The sequence below is a fragment of the Gopherus evgoodei genome, chromosome 2 (assembly GCF_007399415.2).
Source record: "Gopherus evgoodei ecotype Sinaloan lineage chromosome 2, rGopEvg1_v1.p, whole genome shotgun sequence".
Taxonomy (NCBI): Eukaryota; Metazoa; Chordata; order Testudines; family Testudinidae; genus Gopherus; species Gopherus evgoodei.
The window spans coordinates 40,086,463-40,109,505 of NC_044323.1; the positions used below are offsets into that span (position 1 = coordinate 40,086,463).

The following is a 23,043-nucleotide window of genomic DNA, read 5'->3' on the forward strand; positions in this document are numbered from 1 at the left end:
ACTGAAGAACACCCTACAGCAACCCAGCATGACTACTTTCAGTGGCTTAAACAATTGCAAGATGACAAAACTACCTTACAATACAGGGTGAACCAAGCCATTGAACAAATGAATACAAAGTTGTACAAGCAAAAAGTGAGTGATTCTGATCTATGGGAAGCCGGTGACCAGGTAATGTATTGAAAGCTAGGGAAAAAGGATCACACCCTGAATTCTAAGTGGATAGATCCCTATTCCATAGCTGACTATCTTAGCCGACTAGTGTACCATATTGAAAAAGATGGCAAACATATATGGAAACAGAGCTTATTTTTGTCATAACATTTTTCCCAGATCTGGACCTTAGCGTCCAAAATATGGGTGTTAGCATGAAAACCTCCAAACTTAGTTACCAGCTTGGACCTGATAACGCTGCCACCAGCCAGGGATTTATACAGTGCCTAGCTCACTGTGGTCTCCCCAAAACCTTCCCTGGGGGACCCCAAGACTCAGATTCCTTGAGTCTCACAACAAAGGGGAATAAACCATCTCCCTTTCCCCTCCTCCCCTCCTTCCCTCCCTGGGTTCCTGGAGAGATATACAGAAGCAAGCTCCATGAATCTAAACAGAGGGACTCCACTCTCCCTGTTTCCAGTCCTGGAAAACACAAGTACTGAGAGAGCTAATCTCTCCTCCTCCTCCCCCCTCACCCAGAGGGTATGCAAAGTCAGGCTTAGTAAATCTAACACAAAGAGATTTTCCCCCTGACTTCTTCCTCCCACCAATTCCCTGGTGAGCTGCAGAGTGGGGACTCCAATTCCCTGGAGTCCCCACTAAAGAAAAAATCCAACAGATCTTAAAAAGAAAGCTTTATATAAAAAAGAAAGAAAAGGACATAAAAATGGTCTCTCTGTATTAAGGTGAAAAATACAGGGTCATTTGCTTAAAAGAAAAAAATGAATAAACAGCCTTATTCAAAATGAATACAATATAACACATTCCAGCAACTACACACATGTAAATACAAAAGAAAACAATATAAACCTATGGTCTTACTATTTTTGTACTTACAACTTAGAAACAGAAGATTAGAAAGCCAGGAGATAGAAAAATCACTCTCATAGCCGAGAGGGCACAAACACAAGACAAAGAACAAAGAACTCACACCCAAAACTTCCCTCCACCCAGATTTGAAAAAGTCTTGTTTCCTGATTGGTCCTCTGGTCAGGTGTTTCAGGTTACTCCTTTCCAGGTGAAAGAAACATTAACCCTTAGCTATCTGTTTATGACAATTTTACAAAAAATGCAGAGATTGAAGTAGAACTATTAAAACACATTCATCAGATTCAATGGAAGCTGTTTCTTTATGGGACCTACCACAGAGTTTGGCTACCAGCAAGCCTGGGTTAGCATATTAGGAAGATTCAAGTTGATATTGAGAATGCCTTTACCATCACACCACATCCTAACACAGAGGTTCTCAAACTGGGGGACAGGCCCCCATGGGAGTGAGATGGGAGGAGAGATAGGATGTATTCTGTGGCCGTATGAGAAGCTTCAGGGGTAAAAAACCTTCAAACTTACTGCATACATTTTACCCACAGTAATGAATAACAAAACTGATTCCTCCAGACTGATCAGGTCCTCAGATGACTCTGTGCATTTTGACAGATTTCTGTTAAGCTTGCATAGCATTATACATAGTCATTGCCATCTGCATGTTAATCTGTTTGCTAAGACATAGTGTGCATATTTAATTGTAAAGATAGACCACAATATCAGCTTTGCTTTTGCTCTTATTACAATGGATCGTTGGCTCATTCATGCAACAGAAAAAACAAAAAACAAAAAAAAACCTCAAGTGAAAAACAAAGAAGCCAAACGTGATTCAAGTGAAGCACTGCTGTTGCATATAATCGGTATATATATTTGTGTAATGAGTGATGTGTGTGTGTGCACGTGTGTAAACTACTACAGACAAAAAGAAGGGAGTATGATCAAATAAGTTTGAGAACCATTACCCTAGCATACCCTCTTTCAAATACTGTAAAAAGATTCACTTTTTAAATGCTTAATTCCAGTAAATGTCACAGTGTAATTTATGTATTGTACAGGATAGCTGTGATACACAAATAATCAAAATAACTGTAAGAGTCTTATATGGAGTGTAGCATAAATATGAAGTAACAAATCTGATGACAGGTTTCATGAGAGGACTGAAATTGTGGTTTATATCTGTACAACTTTCATAATGCAAAAGAACATTTCTCTAGTTGTATGGTTTCCAGTAAGTGTGTAAGAGGTCAGTCCAAATAGCAGTGATAATAAATAAGGCCTGACTATTGCAAAAATGTAGTAAGAAATTTAAGCCCAGATTTTTAAAGATTTTTAGGCATTGCTTCTTTTAGCATTGCAATGCCCAAGTCTCATTTTCAAAAGTGACTTAGCCTATGTTCTATTGACTTTTGATGAGACTTAGGTGTTGCAAAGCAAAACAATACCTAAATATCTTTAAAAATCTGAGCTCTAGTCTAATTGCAAAGTAAAAATGTAACTATTCAATAATTTAATGTAGTTTACTACCATTAATTCTGTTTCAGCTTTTTAAAGTTGTGTGCTCATTTTAATGCATTACTATATGTCAAGGTTCCTTCCCCACTCTGAATTTTAGGGTACAGATGTGGGGACCTGCATGGACACTTCTAAGCTTAATTACTAGCTTAGATCTGGTATCACTGCCACCATCCAGAATTTTCAGTGTCTGGATCACTCCCTTTCCCCCCGAAACCTTCCCCTCCCTGGGTAGCCTTGAGAGACTCCTCCACCAATTCCCTGGTGAGTCCAGATCCAATCCCTTGGATCTTAAAACAAAGAAAAATTAACCATCCCCCCTCCTTTCTCCCACCAATCCCTGGTGAGTCCAGATCCAATCCCCTTGGAACTAAAAACAAGGAAAAATCAATCAGGTATTAAGAAAAAGGCTTTTAGTTAAAGAAAAGAAAGGTAAAAGAAAACCCTCTGGGAGAGATTAGCATACCAGCTACTCTCACAGACAACAGATTCAAAACACAGAGGATGTTCCCCTGGGCACAAACTTAGTTACACAAAAAAATACCCAATTTGATTCTACCTCTAATTGCATAAGACAGGTTACAAAGAAATAAACATAAACCTATTTATTCCTTTCTAAAACTTACTACTCTGATAAGAGGCTGGTTCCTTCATCTTTTTCACTCCGGCTGAAACTGAAACTTTAAATAAAGGAAAAACTTCCCTCCTTCCTTTTGAAACATCTTGTTCCCCCATTGGTCCCTCTGGTCAGGTGTTAGCTAAGCTAGGTGAACTTTTTAACCCTTTACAGGTAAAAGAGGCATTAACTCTTAACTATCTGTTTATGACACTGTATAACATAATAAAGCATATATTTTATTTGAAAAGTAACCTATGGTTTTCTGGAAACACTTGTCCATGTCACTCACGCTTATTGTCTTTTTACAAAGTCAAGGCATAAAGAACTACACTAGCTACGGTGTGGAATTTATCTCATGTTTTAAAGCAGGGGTGAGAAAACTACAGCGCATGGGACGGATCCGGCCTGCGAGCCGTTTTAAGCCAAGCCACGAGCCACACCACATGGCTTAGGGCCCTGCTTTGGTACTCCAACCGGGGCACTGGGTTGGGGCCACACTACAGCTCCCGGAAGCCACGACATGACCCTGCTCCGGCTACTACACGCTCCAATGGGAGCTGCAGGGGCAGTGCCTGCAGATGGGGCAGTGTGCAGAGCCGCCTGGAAGCACCTCTGCATAGGAACCGGAGGAGGGATATGCCACTGCTTCCGGGACCCGCTTGAGGTAAGCGCAGCTTGGAGCCTGCACCCCCTGAGCCTCTCCCCCTGCCCCAGCCCTGATCCCACCCCCTCATCTCCAAACCCTCGATCCCAGCCTGGAGCACCCTCCTGCACTCCAAACCTCTCATCCCCAGCCACACCCTACAGCCTGCACCCCCAGCCAGAAACTGCACGCCTGCCCCAGCCCTGATCTCCCTCCCACCCTCTGACCTCCTCAGTCCCAGCCCAAAGCATCCTCCACCCCAAACGTCTCATCTCCAGCCCCAGCCCAGAGCCTGCACCTCCTCCCACACCCCAACCCCAATTTTGTGAGCATTCGTGGCCTGCCATACAATTTCTATTCCCTGATGTGGCCCTCAGGCCAAAAAGTTTGCCTACAGGTTTTAAAGCAATTCAAAGTATAGTATTTTTACTCTAAAAGGTGTCATTTTTGACCCCATATCTAACAATGTATTTAAACCTGCTTAACAAATTTTTAAGTCTTATTCCAATTTATTTATTTTAAATTAACAGTCTCAGTCTTATTCCATTTACCTCGAATATCTCAGGCAGTATATCATTGGCCAATGCAAAACTTAGCATTTGTACCACCTAGAAATTGCTCTGTATCAACAGAAGCAGATATTTCAACCTGAATCTCCATAAAGTAATACATTTTTCTCACACGAGGAGGGGATCCACATCAACTACAAATCACAGATAATTGGGATTCACCATAATGGGCACTGACTCGGAATAACTCTGTTGACTGAAATTTAAAGAATGCTCTGGTGAAGGCAAAGAAACATTTTTCTCATGCAAATCGATGGTGTAAGATTTTTTTTAAAAGTCATTGTATGTCAGATTTGGGACAAGACTTCAGCCACCGTTGCTGTAGTTGTCCCTTCCGTTTCAGTTGTCAGTCTGTAAGAGGTTACTCACCCTGTGCAGTAACTGAGGTTCTTCAAGATATGTTCCCCTATAGGTGTTCCACTTGTAGATGTAGCAGCACCCCCCTGCTTGGGATCGGAAATCATCAGCAGCGCCCATCGGACTACACATGCACACCTTCGCCAAACTGTGCAGTGAGTGGAACACATATAGCATTGTGCAGATCAAACCCCTCCCCCAATTCCTTCTCTGTCACAAAGCATATGTTTTCGGCTCCGAAACAGAGAGGATGATGGTGGGTAGTGGAGCACCCATAGGGGGACACATCATGAAGAACCTCAGTTACTGCACAAGGTGAGTAATCTTCTCTTCTTCCAGTGATGTCTGTTTGGGTGCTTAACTTGTAGATGACTACAAAGCAGCGGCCCTAATTGGAAGGCTGGGGCTCTGGAGTGACATTTACTGCCAACGATAGGACAGTATGTCCTAGAAGAGCATCTGCTGTGTTATCATGTGTAATAGCATAGTGATGTGCAAAGGTGTCTGTTGATGTGATGGCAGCTTTGTAAATGTCAGCTATGGGGACGTTATTGAAAAAAGCTATCGAGGTGGATAACGAATGTGTGGAATGTGCTTTAATTGTAATAGGAGGTTGTCTATTGTGGAGTTCATAAGATAAATGTAAACACTAGACGATCCACTTTGAAAGGCGTTGTTTAGAGGTGGTTGTGACTATGGATCTTTCGGTGGTTGAGAGAAATAATTGTGGTGATTTTCAGAAAGCTTTAGCCCTGTACAAGTAAAAAGATAATACTTTTCTCATGTTTAGGGTGTGTAAAGCCACCTCCTATTGGTAACTGTGATGCTCTGGGAAGAAGCAAACAAGGTGTATCAGTTGATTGAGATGGAAAGATGATGGAACTTTGGATGTGGGCATAGAGTAACTCTGTCTTTGGGAAAAAGAATGTACAGAGGATATGCCATAAGGGCCACAATTTTGCTGACTCATCGGGCAGAAGTGATAGCAACATGAAATGCCATTTTCCTTGATAAATGTAGGTAAGAGCAGGTTGCCATTGGTTCAAAAGGGAGTTTAAGTCAGAGAACATAGGATGAGGCCAAGGTCTCAGGCCTGGGTCATGTCTCATATGTGAGGATAAAGATTTTGGAGATCCTTTAGAAAACGTTTCATGAGTGGGTGTGTGAAAACAAAACTGCTGTCTATGTGACAATGAAAAGTAGCGATTGCCACCAAATGTACCCAAATGGAGCTGGTTGTTTAAGGTGTAACAAGTAGTCCAGGATAAGTGGTAGTAGAGCACGTGTTGCATTGACTTGGTGGCAGGCACACCAGCACTGAAATCTAGTCCATTTGTGAACATAAAAGTGCATCTAGTTGTGTCATGCCTGCTATTCTAACATATCTGTTTGACTGATTCCGAACAGGTTATTTCCAGATCCCGGAACCACAAAGAGCCAGGCTTTGAGGTGGAACATCTGGGATTGAGATGGAGGATGTGTCTTGTGAAAGAAGACACTGTTGGACGGAGAGAGATCGGTTAGCATACCATTCTGTGACAGAGGTAAGTATACCAGACCTGTTGTGGCCATGTTGGAGCTATAAGTATGACATGAGCTCGGTCCTCCTGTGTCTTGTGAAGTACTCAGAATAGGAGGGGAAAGGGAGGGAAGGCATAGAAGTGGTGCATCACATGTGATGAGAAATGCGTATCCCAGAGATCTGTGTCCCACTCCCATTCTGGAGCAGAATTGAGGGCAGCAGACATTTTGTGGTGTGGCAAAAAGATATATGGTGGGGCATCCCCATCATTTGAAGATGGATTGAGAAGAACTCGCATATCCAGTTCCCACTTGTGATTATGGGAGAGTCTGCTGCTCAATGCATTTGCAGTGGTGTTCCAACGTCCAGGGAGGTATGTGGCTGAATATGTTAGATACAACAGTCCCACAGTTTGAGGGCTTCAGAGCATAAAGAGTGGTACCTCGCTCTGCTTTGCCTATTGATGTAAAACATGCAGAAAAGATTGTCCGTCATGACTCTGATAGTATGATGTTCAAGTAGAGGGAAGAAATATCAGCAGGCACTGCAGACTGCCCATTGTTTTAGGAGCCTGATGTGTCGGGTGGATTTGGTTAATGACAATTACCCTACACTGTGTGATCATGAAGATGCACTCCCCAACCAATTAGGGAGGCATCAGTTGTTAGGATCAAGGTTAAGGGTACATTTATGTCACCGAGGTCATGGAATCTGTGACTTCCAGAGACTTCTATGACAGTCTTTGCTTCAGCCCCAGAGCTGCAAGACTCTGGAGCTGACAGCCAGTGGGCCCCTGGCAGGGTTCCTGCAATAGGCGACAGCAGCAACATGGGGCCCCCTGTAAAGTTCCAGGGACAGGTGACAGACTCCGGAGGGGGCCCTCCTCAGGGTTCCAGCAACAGCCTAACGCAGAAAGAGGGGGAGACCTCAGGAGAGCAGCTGGGGTGTCCTGTTTTCTCTTTGGGAAATATGGTCACCCTGCAGCTCCCAGCCACCACAGTGGTGGGGGAAACCATGGAGCCATAGCAGCAAATGTCACAGATAAAAATGGAAGCCGTGACCTGTTTATTGCCCATGACCTGTCCATGACTTTTACAAAAAATAACCATGACAAAATCTTAGATTTAATCATGGTCGGTGGTGGTGAGAGGAAAGGAACTCCAACACTGACATTGTTGGGCTGCGTCTTTCAAAGCAGTGAATCCTTCGACTCTTGTTGGCACGGATACGAGTTTGTGGAGGTTGAGTTTGTGGGGGAGACATACAGTATGAAGCCATGTCTGAAGACGTTGCGTATGTAGCCCAGCGTGTCTGGCCATGAAAGTGGTTGCTGCCTTGTGGCCTAGAAATTGGAGTCATGTTCTGGCAGAAATCTGGGGGCAGATCCCTATGCTGGATACCAGATCTAGTATAGCCAAGAATCTGTGAGGTGGTAGGAAGATTCTGGCTTGTATGGTATCCAAATGCACACTGATGATTTCCAGGTGTACCAGTGTTAAAGGGGACTTTTCTAGGTTCACGAGAAGGCCTACCTTCATAAACAATTCCATTGTTATGTGGACAGCTCAGAGAGTGTTGATCTCAGATGGGGCCTTGAGGAGACAGGTATCCAAGTATGGAAAGATGACAACACCTTATTTCATTAGGTAGGCAGTGACTACCACAAAGGACCTTGGAGAACAGTCAATGGGCCATCGACAGTCCAAAAGGCAGTACCTTGTACTGGTAGTGCTCATCGCCCATGTTGAGTCAAAGAAATCACCTGTGGGCAGAGTGTACTGTGATATGCATCTCCAACGTCAAGCGCTGAGAACTAGTCCCTCTATACCAGTACTGGGATAATAGTGGAGAGGGTAACCATCTTGAAGTGTTATAAGTTGACAAACTTGTTTAGACTGTGAAGGTCCAAGATAGGTTGCCAGCCGCTGGGTTTTTTCTGGATCAGGAAATAATGGGAGTAAAAAGCCTGTGTTGGAAAGGGATTGGTTCTATGGCTTCCAGTTGCAGAAGATGATTTATTTCTCCCCGTAGGTTTGTGTGAGGGGTCTCTAAAGAGGGATGGGGCTGGAGACTGGTGGAGTGGGATGGATAGGAAGGGGATGGAGCATCCTTTGATAAACTCTAGAACCCACTTGTACAAGGTGATTAGTCTGCATGCTGGGAAAAATGAAGCTAGCTGGCCGCCAAATTGTTGGGACGTCAAAGTTGGTGGAGATGACTGAAAAAGAGTGGGGAGGCTTCTCAGGGCCTCGATCACACCTTCAAAATTGTTTTGGTCGGGGTGCCTGAGAGGTAGCCCCTGAGAAGTTGGTTGTCTATGTTTGGAGGGAAGCCTTTGTTTTCAGTGCTGGATGTCATAGTGCCATTGAGGAGTATACTGCAGTGGTCAGGATTGCAGGGGGGAGATGATACTTTTCAGGACATCTCTTTGGCGCTGTTATGTAGATGCAGAGAGATCAGAGGGTGGGTTCAGGAGTCTTTAAAGGAATTCAGGGAATCATCTGTGTGCTACAAGAATATTTTTGACCCTCAAAAGGTAAGTCTTCCACCATGGTTCAAACCTCCTTAGGAAAACCCGAGAGGTGGAGACATGATGTCCATCTCATGACTACAGGAGTTGCAATGCATTAAGTGGCGGTATGTGCCAAGTCTAATGAGGCTTGCAGAGTTGTAAAGCATCGCAGTTAGAAATTTGAAATTGGAGCATGGCTGATGAATGTGTGTGTCCATATAAATCCAGGTGTTTCCAATCTGTCTGGATGACTAGAATGGGATTGCATTGATAGCCTCTCTCTTGCACTGCACTGATCACCAGAGAATTTGAGGTGCAAGAATAGAAATTCTGCATCCTTCACTGGACCAAAATATTTTTTGTTGGCACATTTTCAAGTCCGAGGAATGGGTGCTGGAGTCTGCCAGAGCATTTTTGCAGAATTAAGAGCTTCATTGATCGGTAGTGCCATCTTGGAAGAAGAGGATGTATGGAGGATATCAAGCATCTTATGCTTCTGGTCCTTGATTTCCTCCAAAGGAATCTGCAGGGAGTCTGACATCCTGCAGAATAAATCTTGAAAGCATCTGAAGTCGAAAGTTGCAGGGGGTGGAGGCATGATAGCCTCGTCAGGGTAGTAGGAGGAAAAATGTAATGCTGGTGCAGCTTCCTCATCCTCAGTTGATACCAGTGGAGGTTCAGCCCAGAGGATGAGAGACCGATGGAGAAAGGAGAAGTGTAGGTCTCTGGCTTTGCTCCATGGAAGGTTTCCCAAATTGTGCCCTGTACCTGACCCAAGGGTCCCAATATGGCCAGTAAGGAAGGAGCAGAACATGTGGTTGCATCTGTGGTGGTCTGTATCAAGACTCTTGACCAGATATAGATTGTGCATAGTGAGGATCAGTAAGTGAAAGTTGTCTGGAACACGAGGGTGTGATGAAACCCTCCTCCTCATCGCTGGGGAAGGGAGGTGCCATCTTCAGGAGACAAAGAGAAGAGTGTCATGAGTTTGGAGAAGGTGGTGGAATTGGGGGGGGGGAGGAGAGGGGAAGAGATCACGTTGAAGTAGAGGTGACTCAGTAGCATCAGATACCAGCAGGTCTTTAGGGTATCCGAAGCCTTGCAGAGGGGGAAAAACACATCATCAGTGCCAGCGCACAACTCGGTGCCAAAGAAGGGATGTGTTTTCTCTGCAGAGTCAGTAGATGGAGCCAGAGACTTGGCTGGTGCCGATGACCTGGCCAGTGCCAACACTTTCAGTGGTGCCAAGGGCTTGCTTGGTGTCAAAAAGGACAATGGTGCTGGCAGTTTTGCTGGTGCTGTAGCTCCTGAAGTCAGCCTGTATCAAACTCCAGAGCTGAGAGATGGTGCCAAGGGTGTGGGTCTGCCTGGATAGGGTCTTTAGACTGTTTCTTCATCTTGGTATTGGAAGTACTTGGATGGGCCCTGGAGCTATGTCCCATCAGATGATGTCGAGGCAACTGACCTCACAGGGGATGGCATTCTGGTGGGCTGTGCCTCAAAGTATGAGGAGGGAGCCGATTTCTTTTCATCCGAGTGAAAGAGAGACTAGTTTCTCTTTGAGGGACATGGAGAGTGAGGATCAGCAGTTGAGAGCCTCACGGGGAAAGTCTGAGCCTGGGTCCGATGCAGGTTACAGTCATTTCTCCATGAGAAGTTTTAATCAAATGTCCCAATCCTTTTTGACTCTGTCCATCAGGCTGTGGAAGTGGGAACATTTATGGGATGTGTCCCTCTCCTAGAAAGTGAATACACTGCAGCTGGATGGCAGTTATTGGGAAGGCAGCCCTGCAAGAGATGCACCTCTTAAACCCAGGGGATCCCTGCATAAGGGTGAAGGGAAAAAGTTTTGCAGTTAGGAATGGCAGGAAACAGAAGAACCGAAACCTAAGCTATGAATAACTTTAAAGGTAAAGTTAAAAACAAAAAAATTGTTTTTAACTAGAAGAAAGAAGAAGAAAATACTAACTATACTACAACTAACAGGTAAGGCACTATCTACTGAGGGAACAGGAGAAGCATACTCTGCTGCAGATTCTGTCCCAGACCAAAGGTGGTAGAGAAGGAACTGGGGGCAGTCGGCCTGCACAGCACTATATACATATATATATGTCCTGCTCACAGCATGGGATGGGGGAAGTGTACATGTGCAGTCCAACGGGCACCGCAGATGAAGATCTGTGATCCCACGTGCAGAGGGCGCTGCTGCACCTACAAGTAGAGCTCCCAGAGGTATATCACTTGAAGAAGATACAAAAGTGATCAGTGAAGATGCAGTTGAGGGAGGAGTTGCCTACAATCCAGTTAATCAATCACTGAAGATAAAAGTAGTTGGAGGAACAATATCCTCCATCCAGAGCTCAGAGAGATTAAATTACTTGCATAAGGCCAATAAGTATGTCAGTAGCACAATCACAATTAGAACTAGAGTTCCTGACACACCACACTTCACTCATTCTTTTAGACCATACATTACCCCTTTCAAATGAGAAAGCAACTGACTTTACTATGATTTTTGTTATTTTATACTTTGATGCTTTTTTTCTTTAAGCAGAGATTGATGTTGATGTTACCCAAAACGTGCAGACTCTCACTGGCAGATCTTCTCTAGACCCTAAAAGATGTGGAATACATTTTCATGTAATACTATTCAAATCACGCTTCCTACATAGAACTTAGTTGAAATGTTCTCTCATATATTTTGAATATAAAAACAAACAAAATATACATGCTACCACATGTTGTGCTGTATAATTAACCTCCTCCTCCTTCTCCAACATGTTACATCCCTAAATTGAGTGGTCTTGTATTCACTCTCCATGTCAATTAAATTCATAGGAACAAAGGAATCACTAGACTGGATCAGACCCGAGGTCCATCTAGCCCATCCCGTCTCCAAGAACGACTACGTACAGATGTTTCAGAGGAAAGGTGTAGGAGACTTGGAGTAGGCAAATGCAGGATGTTGCCCACATTAGGTCTCACCCTGATCTCCAACAGTTAGATTGGCTTACGTCCTGAAAGCATGAAGTTTAGTATCCCTTCCAAAATTTAGTCTCTCTGCTGAGACTTCCAAGAGGGGTCCCAATTAACATAAACTGTAACTGTGTTTTATGTGACAATGTAGACACTTATCCACTAGGTATTAGACTGACAAACTCATTTAACATAGAACACACAGCCTCTAAATTGGGAATTACTGTGGGTCACTGCCATCCTAGGCTGGATTCAAAATAGCCTTTTCTACAATAGGCATTTCTCTAATAATAATTTACTACTTTGGCAACAGCGATGGGAGTGCTAGTATAGATAATGCACTGCCCTCCTGAAGCATTTTAAGTATTGCATTATGTGGACCTGCTTTGAGCAGCATTAGATTATGCTTAGAAAACACCAGTAGTGCCTGAAACCATATCTATACAAGCTCTGACCACTGCTACCACAGGTGAAGCTGACTTGAAAATACTAATGGTGAGATACGTTTGACAAGGAAGCATAGGACACACACCCTCCAGTGACCTAGAGGCAAAAAGCAGAAAATCATACTCCTATCACATTTTGTTTGCTATGAACATTGTTACCAAACAATCACTCCTGTATTCCCAGACATTTTCTTCCTTTTAAAAAATAGTTTCACATGAATAAAGGCAAGAAAACATTTATGGTTGTTAAGCTGCAAGTAGTATTGGTTATTGACTTGTAAACTGATGTGCAGTGTATGAACAGAATGTCCAGAAATACTGTCGCTTTCATTTGCACTTTATCACCATTAAATATTTATATTGTACGCCTTACAGAAAACAAAAGGTATGCAACATACTTGAAATATGGTAACATACAATGAGTTACCTGGATTTTAACTTAGGGAATTTGATCACAGCTGAAAAACGTAGTATAACAATACTATTTTTCCCTATATGCAATATGCAAAAAACTGAGTTTGGACATTTTAGTTAGTGTGTGTGTCCATGAGATCTCTCTAGTTCATTTCAAAGTATTTCCTTTCTTGATCATTTTAAACTATGAAATGCATAAAATAACTTTGCAACATAATGTACTAAATGCTTTGAATTTAATATTCTACATTCATACCAAAAACAATTAACAGTTTTTACAAATAGTGTTATTTATTAAATTACACTCTTCTACAAGAGTGCAATCCATGTACATATGCCAACATTAAATGGAATTGAAAAAAATAAAAGAGTACTTGACTACTGCATATACTCTAATAAAACCAAGACAGACTTTAACATACTCTTTTCTATGAGAGACAAGTTATTCAGCTTTCCAGAAGTACATGCAGGAGAGAGGAATAGAAAAGAAATCTCCTGCCATTTTCAGGCTGAGACAGCAGGAAGAAAATGAGCTTTGGGCCTGCAGCTATATATATATTCCTAATCCAGCCAGTTGAACGTTTCTCAGACACAAAGAGAGCCTAATATATTATCAATGAACTTTTTAAAACAACTTCCTTGTGTTTTTCATATATTAAAGTGAAAAGCTCAAATATCAAGGCCTTTTTTCATGTCTTGGACATTGTACTTTATAATATACACATTGAAGTGATCAGTATTTTTAATAGTTGCAACAGGGGCAATAGGGACAACTCTGTTGTGAAGCTGGTCAGTTGCATTAAGACTGAACAACAGTAAAAATGAGTCTGCCTACTGCTATTCATTGCAAAATTAGCATGAGATGGAAAAAAGAAACTAAGAGTGAAATAAAACTCAAGAAAAACTTAAAGGAGACATTTTCCTTCTCTGCTCCTAAAAATGGATACATGCTGCTTTCTCTGGAAGTAAGTACCACACTGAAGCCAGGTAGCTGCTGTAACATGTATGGTTATTGCCCATCTGCCTGTAAAACCCAGCAGACTGGGGAAGGAGGTTAAAACTGATACAAGTGAAGATTAGACAGAAATTTTTGAAAGCCAAGTGAAAATAGTTAAGAGAGTCAAGTGAATGAACTTCAAGAAACACAGTTTTTCTTTAAATGTTGTGGTAGGGACGTTGATTTTAGGCTGGAGAGCTGATTTCTTATAAGATATTAGCTCTCCAGCCTAAAATCAACATTCCTACCACTTGAGAACCATAGGTCAATCTCAGTCAAATAATCAAAGATAGCTCTCATTATAAGCAGAGTTCTCTATTTTGCACATAACTTGAAATATTTGTAATTACAGGTAGAATTCTCTGAAGTTCTGGTGACCCAAGCTCATTTTCGTTTCAGAAATCAAAGGTAACATCCACAAAGACACTATATTGTGGAGGACAGTGCACTGCTGTAAGACTTTCAAAAAGGATTCAATGATCCTTATATTATTGTCTTTTAAGCCTCCTTTCTACTTTACTTGGGCTTAATTACACTATACTAATACTGTATATTACTACAGTAGGTGTATTCCAACTGGTAACACTAAACACTTATATACAGAGGCACCAATAGCTAGTATGGCCGGGGTATACATTGATCCAGTCCTGAAGCTAGACGGTGGCAAACTCTGGTAGTAGTCTCCCCCATAACATCAATGTAGCAATCTTTTCAGTTTAGACTACGCCTTACAGTTTTCTTCTCTGGAAAAACCAATTTCCTTGGGATGTATTTTTGTTGTGCCTATGTGCACTGAACTGATAGACACGAACAAAATGTCTATAAAATGAAGTGAATAGAATCATTTAAGAGAACTTGCTCCTGTTGGTCACAGAAAGCAAAGCACTACAACACGCTATCTCAAGTCAGAGAACAGTTTTTCTAGTCCTTCATGGACACGGATTTTTTAAAAACACTTTAGTATTACATCCAGAATTTATATGCAAAGAAATCAAGATGTTCAAAGAAATCAGTTTTCTATAGTGTAATGTGTAATACGGTAGATAATATTTTTGAGGAAAATAAACTTTTGAACAGCCTGACTTGTTGACATTTAAAATCTCAGCTTTAACTTTTCACTAGAGAAACTGTAGAGACACATTCTTTTCATTCACATTTCACACAGGAAGACAAACCAAGAAATGTGAAACTGCTCTGCATATACTACATGGCAGATTTAGGACTCTGAAGGGGTGACAGCAACAAAGTATCCACAGTGGGATTCACAGGTGGAATATATTAAAAATAACTAGCGGGAACTAGTTTGAACTGAAGGGCAGTGGCCAAGTAATTTGTAGGAAAGGAAAGGAGGTTGAATAAGAGAGTTATTGTAATAAAGGTGTCCAGCATGTTACAGATATTACCTATCACTGAAAAGTCTATCCTGAGGAAGAGAAAATATAACCAATTTAGGACACTGTGGAGAGAAGCAAGAAGTAATGGTAAACATAAGAAGTGTGATGTGAGCTTAACAGACAATCATGTTTGCAAAGAGGTTTGAGCTGGAAGCGTACCAGTTATTCTTATAGGAAATGTTTAAAGCTATTACTAAGTTTGACAGGCAAAGTGAAAAGCTTAGAATTCTACTTAAGAATATTGCAAGTGACATGAAAAGGGAGATGAGGCAATAGGAACGTCGATCAAGAATGACATGATTCTGCTGAATCAGTCATCTAATGCAGTGGTTCTCAAACTTGGGCAGCCGCTTGTTCAGGGAAAGACTCTGGTGGGCTGGGCTAGTTTGTTTACCTGCCGCATCTGCAGTTCGGCCGATCACGGCTCCCACTGGCTGAGGTTCGCTGCTCCAGGCCAATGGGGGATGCAGGAAGCGGTGCGGGACAAGAGACGTGCTGGCCGCCCTTCCTGCAGCCCTCATTGCCCTGGAGTGGCAAACCGCGGCCAGTGGGAGCCGCAATCAGCAGAACCACTGCATTAGATGATTGATTCAGCAGGATCATTTCATTCTTTACCAACATTCCTATTGCCTCATCTCCCCTTTCATGTCACTTGTGGACACGGCAGGTAAAGAAACCGGCCCGGCCCACCAGAGGCTTTCCCTGAGCAAGCGGCAGCCCAAGTTTGAGAACCACCGATCTAATGTGCTGCAGTTTTACACTACAATCTGTGCAGCAATTTAGGACAAAATATATGATTCTGAGTTGTTCACAAAACTTGTTATTACAAAACTTAGATAAGGACAATGATGTTAACAGTAAAAGAAATGGAGAAAGATAAGAACTTAGGAGGCAAGGAGGAGACACTGGTAGAGTTTAGAGTGACAGATCCCATTTTGGAAAACAGTTTTGCAAAACTATACAGGGGACAAAGTGCATACTTGGCCAGAAGCTATTTTAGATTTAAACCTTAAAAGTGAATAAATATGCATGATACATAAAGTGGAAGATGGGAGCACCTAAGATGCATATAATAGATTTTAAATGCTCAGTAAATACTAAGAACACACACAAACACAGACTTGCATTAAAAGTTTTCAGAATAGATCTGTCTAGATTTTCCAGTGTATGAAAATTATAATGCAAAATAGATAATCTTAGAGAAAAATGGACAAATTTAAATTGAGAAGAGAAAAAAAAGAAAAGATGCCAGATGTGCTACAGATTTTATGAAAAAAGAATAGTATCAGTTATCAGCAAGAGCCACAATAAAAATCTAGTTTTGCTGGGCTGTACAGAATTCCACTGGTGCTTAGTAGTTACAAAAGCCTTAGGCCTTTATTTAGGAATCTACTTAAGCATTTGCGTAACTTTAAGCATTTGAGCAGTTCCGCTAAAGTCAGTGGAACTATCTTCATGGTTAAAATTAGGCATAGGCTTACTTAAATATGTTCTTGAATCAGGACCTAAGGAAACATGAATTAGAAGGGTTTTTTTGTGTAGAAATTCTTCTCCTCTCCATCCAAGTCATTTCTCTCCTTTTGGAATAAATTGTCCAGTACACACAGAGGATAGCCCATAATCCTAGTTGTATGCCTTCATCTGTAAGGTAGAAAAGATTCCAAGATATTGTTTTATGTTCCACCTTAAATCCCACAAACATACCTGGCTATACTAAGTAGGCATGACTTATGGGGATAATTAGACTGTTGGAGAGAAAATATAAAAAATAGCTAACTGCAGTAGTTTCACTAGCTGAAAAGAATACCGTTAAGCTGCAATGAAGTAGGTTGAGGTTTGCAACCATCTTGTTTAGTATTTATGCAATCTATTTGGCTGACAGAATTCACAGGCAAGATATAGACCAATGTTTGCTAATGATAGCAAACCTAAAGACATGGCAAATAAGTATGAACACTGCAAACAGATTCAGAAAATACTGGATAGTCAAAATAACTGAGCAATAACATGTGTACAAGAATTAAACTTAAGAAGGAATACATTAAAATGGAAAATAAATATTAAATTAACCAGTTATGGCATGTATGCTAACCAAAACCAGAATGTGCGTTTTATATTGAGAGATCTATAAAGTTGCCTACTCAAAATGGGCTGCATTAAAAAAAAAGCAAACAGGATGCTAAGATGCATCAACAGAAATAGAATACAAATCAAAACAAACATTCTTTTGTAGAAGATACATTGATTAGACCCCTCTAAAATGATTTATTCAGTTACTGTTACCCTTTCACTGAGTTTATAAGTGGCATACAGAGAGTTTCATGCCCCAAAGAGTGAGAGACAGGACAACCTGTGTAAATTTACATCACTGCAGAACAGAATGTAAAATGATCTAAAATTTTAACCAAATTATGAAGAGTTTTGAGAAAGTGAAATGAGAAACTATTCATACTAGAGAAGGAATTAAACAAACAACAAGGCTTCAGACAACTAAAAATTAGGAAATTAAGAAGAGATGTTGGATTAAGGCTGAAGTGTTTTGTGTAATAACACTACACAGAACAATTTTGCTAAGCAGGGCCACAAGAGTTAAAATAAAAATGTAAAGGTTTGCTCAGCCAAGTGACTATATCTGTCCACAATTCTTTGTGTGTGATCTAAATAATTATAAGAGTCATGAATAATGTAGTGTATTCACGTTTTTGTTCCAGTTTAAAAATTCCATTCATTCCCATTCAAACTCAGTTTCTCTGTCTTTGGTGTAATCTTCACCAATACACACAATACAATCCAGAACGCTAGTTATACAAGGCTAGTATGGAAAAGTACATCATTATATGCTTTAAACAATAAGTTGTAAGATTCTAGTCAGTTTCATGGTCCCATGATATGTTTAGCAGCCTGTAAATAGGTGTTTTAAATAATTATTATTCTAAAACAGAATCATCATTTGCTGTGACCTCACCAGACCATTTAAAATGTTAACTAGTTTACTTTGGTAGATAATGCCAGCTAATAGTACTGCAGACTACAGGAAGTCATGATATACTTAAATTCAATTCACAATGAATGAAACCTACATGTAGTTAAGTTTGGAAATTAATATAGACCTTAGCATGTAAATATTAACCATGATATGCAGATTTAAGCATTTTCCTGCATTGCAAAAGGATATCACATCCTTCACAAAACTGGGTACAACTGTGAAACACGGTCATCTGTTCATGATTAAAATAAAACAGTAATGTAAAATATTTTAACAGTGTGTTAAATATATTCACATGATCACCATAGCTATTTCAAATGGCCACTATTGCAAACACACACTATTATATACATAACATTTATGCCACAAAAGTTTGCAAGTTGAGTTTTCACAGATTAGCCAATTTTACCAGACATAAATATTGTACCAATCTTAGGCCTTTTAAACGGAATTAAGTGTCCTAAATATTTTTGTTCCGCTGCAAAATTAAAAAAAATCCTAAAAAGTCAGTGCAAATTGAATCATTGAACCTGTTCACCAGGGTAGATTCCTATTAAACTGAGGATAAACAATGTTTAAGAGATTAAAGGAAGGAGCTTATAACATTGTCAACTGCATTTAGCAGAGGTTAGAGAAGATTAGGAATCAGAAGTCCTGGGTCTTATAGTAGTGCCTTCTGGGAGTAAGTATGTGGTTGTGGTGGCGGCGGTTGTTGACTGCCTGCTGGTGGAGGCAGAGACGAAGATGCTAAGTTATAGTTTGGCACCTGGGACACATTAGTTCCAGCATTCTGGTAAGCAGTAACATCAACAGCAGCAGGAGGTGGACTGTACATTGAAGCCTGATTGGAATATGTGCTTCCAGGAAGAGAGCTGACCATTGCACTGAGAGAAAGGGAAATGAAACATTGTATAAGAAAAAAGGTAGGAAACAAGTCAATAGGACAGCAAAATTAATGCAAGTTTTTTATGTGTATTACATATGCATGAATAGCACCTCTCCTGGGCTCCATTTCAAAGAAAATCTTGACAATGTTCCCGCTCCCTCCCAAGCTTCATATTAATACATTTAACTCTGGATTATAAATCTATGCTTTTATTTTCTATTGTATATAAACACATGACTCAAGTCCTATTTCTATTCTGTTAACAAAAAGTTACATATTGTAACTGGTAATACACATTATGCAAAGAATGCACAAGCTTTAACACGTATATTTGTCACATCACATCTTCTAATAATAAGTAATTTAAGTAAGGAAAAATGAATACTTTAAAAATAATTTATGGCAGACATCTTTCCCAACCTACTTTAAAACAACATTACTGTAGAAAGCCAAAAATTAACCTCAAGGATGAATTTAAGCTCAGCTCAAACTTTTGACCCTGTATAGGCTGCTCCCTAGATACTTCCTCTACAGAGACCCACTTCCAATCCCCTTGTATCTGGGTAAATGTACACGCCTCGCTGAGGCTACGTCTTCACTACCAGCCGTATCGGCGGGTAGCAATCGATTGCTCGGGGGTCCATATATCATGTCTCATCTAGACGCGATATATCGATCCCCGAAAGCACTTATATCGATTCTGGAACTCCACCAACCCGAACGGAGTTGCGGAGTCAACATGGGGAGCCGTGGACATCGATCCCGCGCCGTGAGGATGGTAATTCGATCTTAGATACTTCGACTTCAGCTACGTTATTCACGTAGCTGAAGTTGCGTATCTGAGATCGATTTTCCCCTGTAGTGTAGACCAGCCCTGAGTCTGCAAAATCTACTTAACCCTTTTCCAATATGATCAGTACCTGCCAACACGCCGAGGTGTCTGAAGCAAAGGAAGGGCAATCATCCCTAATGGCACTCATCATACTTTGTGTTTTAGAACGTACTAGAAACCAGTCAGAGCAGCAGTATATTTGCATGAAGCTGCCTTGCATGTTGTATATATTCAGTGAACATGGTTATTTGGAACTCAGCCATGCCCATGGTTTCTTCACATTGTTCTTGTGTAAAGAGCACAAGACACAACAAGTGTTTCACAATCAGTAACGTTGTTTTGTGTACAAAGTTCATACAATTGCTAAAAATACTTTTGTTATCTAAACATCAGTAAGTACACACTGGAAGTGACTGCACTGTGGAGTTCAGTCAATTATGACTAAAATAATGGTTGTCCAAAAACAAAATTTCCCCTTAAAAGTCAGTCCTAGTTATTTAGAATGAAATTTAAGTTTATTTAGAATAGGCAAATATTAGAATTACTTAGCATAAGATGTCTGAGCTGGCTGACTAGGCAGTCCTGAGCTTCCCGATTGAGGAACTGTGCCTTGGTTGAGAGAAGGAAGTTGTTCTTGGGGAAGATTATAGCCTTGAATATGGCCCATTTGCGCACTTCCTGCCACCAGATATGTACTACTTTGAGGCTGCCCTGGGTAAACCTTAAAAAAATAAACAAAAGATGGTCATAGATAAAATACAAGAACATATTATTGCTACTTAGTTAATTGCTAAGTTCAGAATCTAAAGAAAAGGCTCTCAAGCCTCTGCCCACAAAAAGCTGTGTATTTAAAAGCAACTTGACTAATTTGCACTGTGCGATAATGTTCTAACAAACGGTGGAGAATATTATGATTGCACCATAAATCTGCTCTTTCTCAAAAGGAAAATAAGACTCCAGTACTCTAGGAAATTATTTGAGACACTATCTATCAATAGGAGTCAGTCATTAAATTTGAAAAATATATTTTGTAATGGTGATAATTAAAAATATTACTGTAGTTTTTTCCTTCTGAATAAAAGTTAAAAATTTCAACTGTTTATCAAAGAACTGTCAGTGTAGGGCAACTGTGGTCTAGCAATTTGGCGCTGGCTTTCCTTTGTATGCAGCTGCTAACTGAAAATTCAAAGGTAATATTTTCTTATTTTTAGCTAACATTTTCATGTAAGTAATTGCTGAGGCTGTCATTGGGATGTTATGTGAATGGGAGGGGAGGTGGTCTGCTAGACAAAATTCTATCTGGAAATAAGGCATAGCTTTACTTAGTATAATTAGCCAACAGACCAGTTTACCAAATATTAGGTTCTCCATCTCTTGATGTTCTTATATCAAGACTAGATGAGTTTCTAAAAAAACATGTTTTAGTTCAAACAAATTATTGGGCCTACTGGAGGGATAACTAGGTGAAAAAGACGGTTACTCACCTTTGTAACTGTTGTTCTTCGAGATGTGTTGCTCACATCCATTCCAGTTAGGTGTGCGCGCCGCGCATGCACGTTCGTCGGAAACTTTTTACCCTAGCAACTCCAGTGGGCCGGCAGGTCGCCCCCTGGAGTGGCGCCGCCATGGCGCCCAATATATATCCCTGCCAGCCCGCCCGCTCCTCAGTTCCTTCTTGCCGGCTACTCCGACAGTGGGGAAGGAGGGCGGGTGTGGAATGGATGTGAGCAACACATCTCGAAGAACAACAGGTACAAAGGTGAGTAACCGTCTTTTCTTCTTCGAGTGATTGCTCACATCCATTCCAGTTAGGTGACTCCCAAGCCATACCTAGGCGGTGGGGTCGGAGTGAGAAGTCGCGGCACGGAGCACTGCAGTTCCGAAGGCCGCATCCTCCCTCGACTGCTGGACCAGGGCGTAGTGGGAAGCAAAGGTGTGGACCGATGACCAGGTCGCTGCCCGACAGATTTCCTGGATGGGCACACGGGCGAGGAAAGCCAGCGACGACGCCTGCGCCCTGGTAGAATGCGCAGTCACACGGCCCGTAGGGACATGGGCCAAGTCATAACAGGTCCTGATACAGGACGTAACCCAAGAGGATACCCTCTGGGAGGAGATAGGAGGCCCTTTCATACGATCTGCTACCGCCACGAAAAGCTGGGGGGATTTTCGGAAGGGTTTAGTCCTCTCTATGTAGAACGCGAGAGCCCTACGGACATCCAGCGAGTGGAGCTGCTGCTCCCTGCCTGAGGAGTGAGGTTTTGGGAAAAAAACCGGAAGGAAAATCTCTTGGTTGACGTGGAAAGCTGAGACCACCTTGGGCAGAAAAGCAGGGTGTGGTCTCAGCTGCACCTTGTCTTTGTGGAAGACCGTATATGGGGGGTCTACCACAAGAGCTCGGAGTTCCGACACCCGTCTAGCTGAGGTGATAGCCACTAGAAAGGCAGTCTTCCAAGAGAGGTAGAGCAGGGAGCAAGTAGCTAACGGCTCAAAGGGGGGCCCCATGAGCCGGGACAACACCAGGTTAAGATCCCAGGTCGGAGCAGGGGGACGGACGTTAGGGAATAAACGTTCCAGCCCTTTAAGGAATCTCGACACCGTCGGGTGAGAAAAAACGGAGCGACCGTCCGCACCCGGGTGAAAGGTGGAGATAGCTGCTAGGTGGACTCGCAACGACGATAAGGCCAGACCTTGCCCTTTGAGGGACCAAACATAGTCTAAGATTTCGGTTACCGAAACTTCCATAGGGCGGAGATTTCTCTCTACGCACCAAGAGGAGAAGCGTTTCCATTTCGCCGAATATGTGGCTCTTGTGGACGGTTTCCTGCTGCTCAAGAGCACCTCTCTCACAGGCGTGGAGCAGCGCAGCTCGGAACCAGTCAGCCACGCAGGAGCCACGCCGCCAGGTGCAGCGACTTCAGGTCTGGGTGACAGAGGGTCCCGTGGTCCTGGGTAATCAGGTCCGGATGAAGGGGCAGGGGAACTGGGCCGGCTACGGCCAAGTCCAGCAGCATCGTGTACCAGTGTTGCCTGGGCCATGCCGGGGCCACCATGATCACGAGAGCCCTGTCTCTGCGCACCTTCAGGAGGACCTTGTGGACCAGAGGGAACGGGGGAAACGCATAGTACAGGTGGGTCGACCACTGGATGAGGAAGGCATCCGCTATCAACCCCGGCTCCCTGCCCTGAAAGGAGCAGAACGCTTGGCACTTCCTGTTCCCCTTGGACGCGAAGAGGTCCACCCGGGGATAACCCCACCTCCGGAAAATGGAGAGAGCGACGTCCGGGCGAAGGGACCACTCGTGTGACAGGAAGGATCTACTCAATCGATCCGCCAGCG

General features: G+C 42.1%; 1 protein-coding gene across 2 annotated transcripts in view; it reads right to left on the minus strand.

Annotated features, from left to right (window-relative positions):
- Nucleotides 1–16,828: 16,828 nt before the first annotated feature.
- The window catches only part of STAM (signal transducing adaptor molecule), a 76,623-nt gene continuing 70,408 nt past the window's right edge, over nt 16,829–23,043 (minus strand). For both annotated transcript variants that reach the window (XM_030550437.1, XM_030550438.1), the window contains exons 13-14: nt 20,249–20,424; nt 16,829–18,869 (exon numbers count right to left, since the gene is read on the minus strand). In XM_030550437.1, the coding sequence (XP_030406297.1) occupies nt 18,647–18,869; nt 20,249–20,424 (399 nt within the window). In that variant the 3' untranslated portion in view covers nt 16,829–18,646. The remainder of the gene's footprint in view (nt 18,870–20,248; nt 20,425–23,043) is intronic.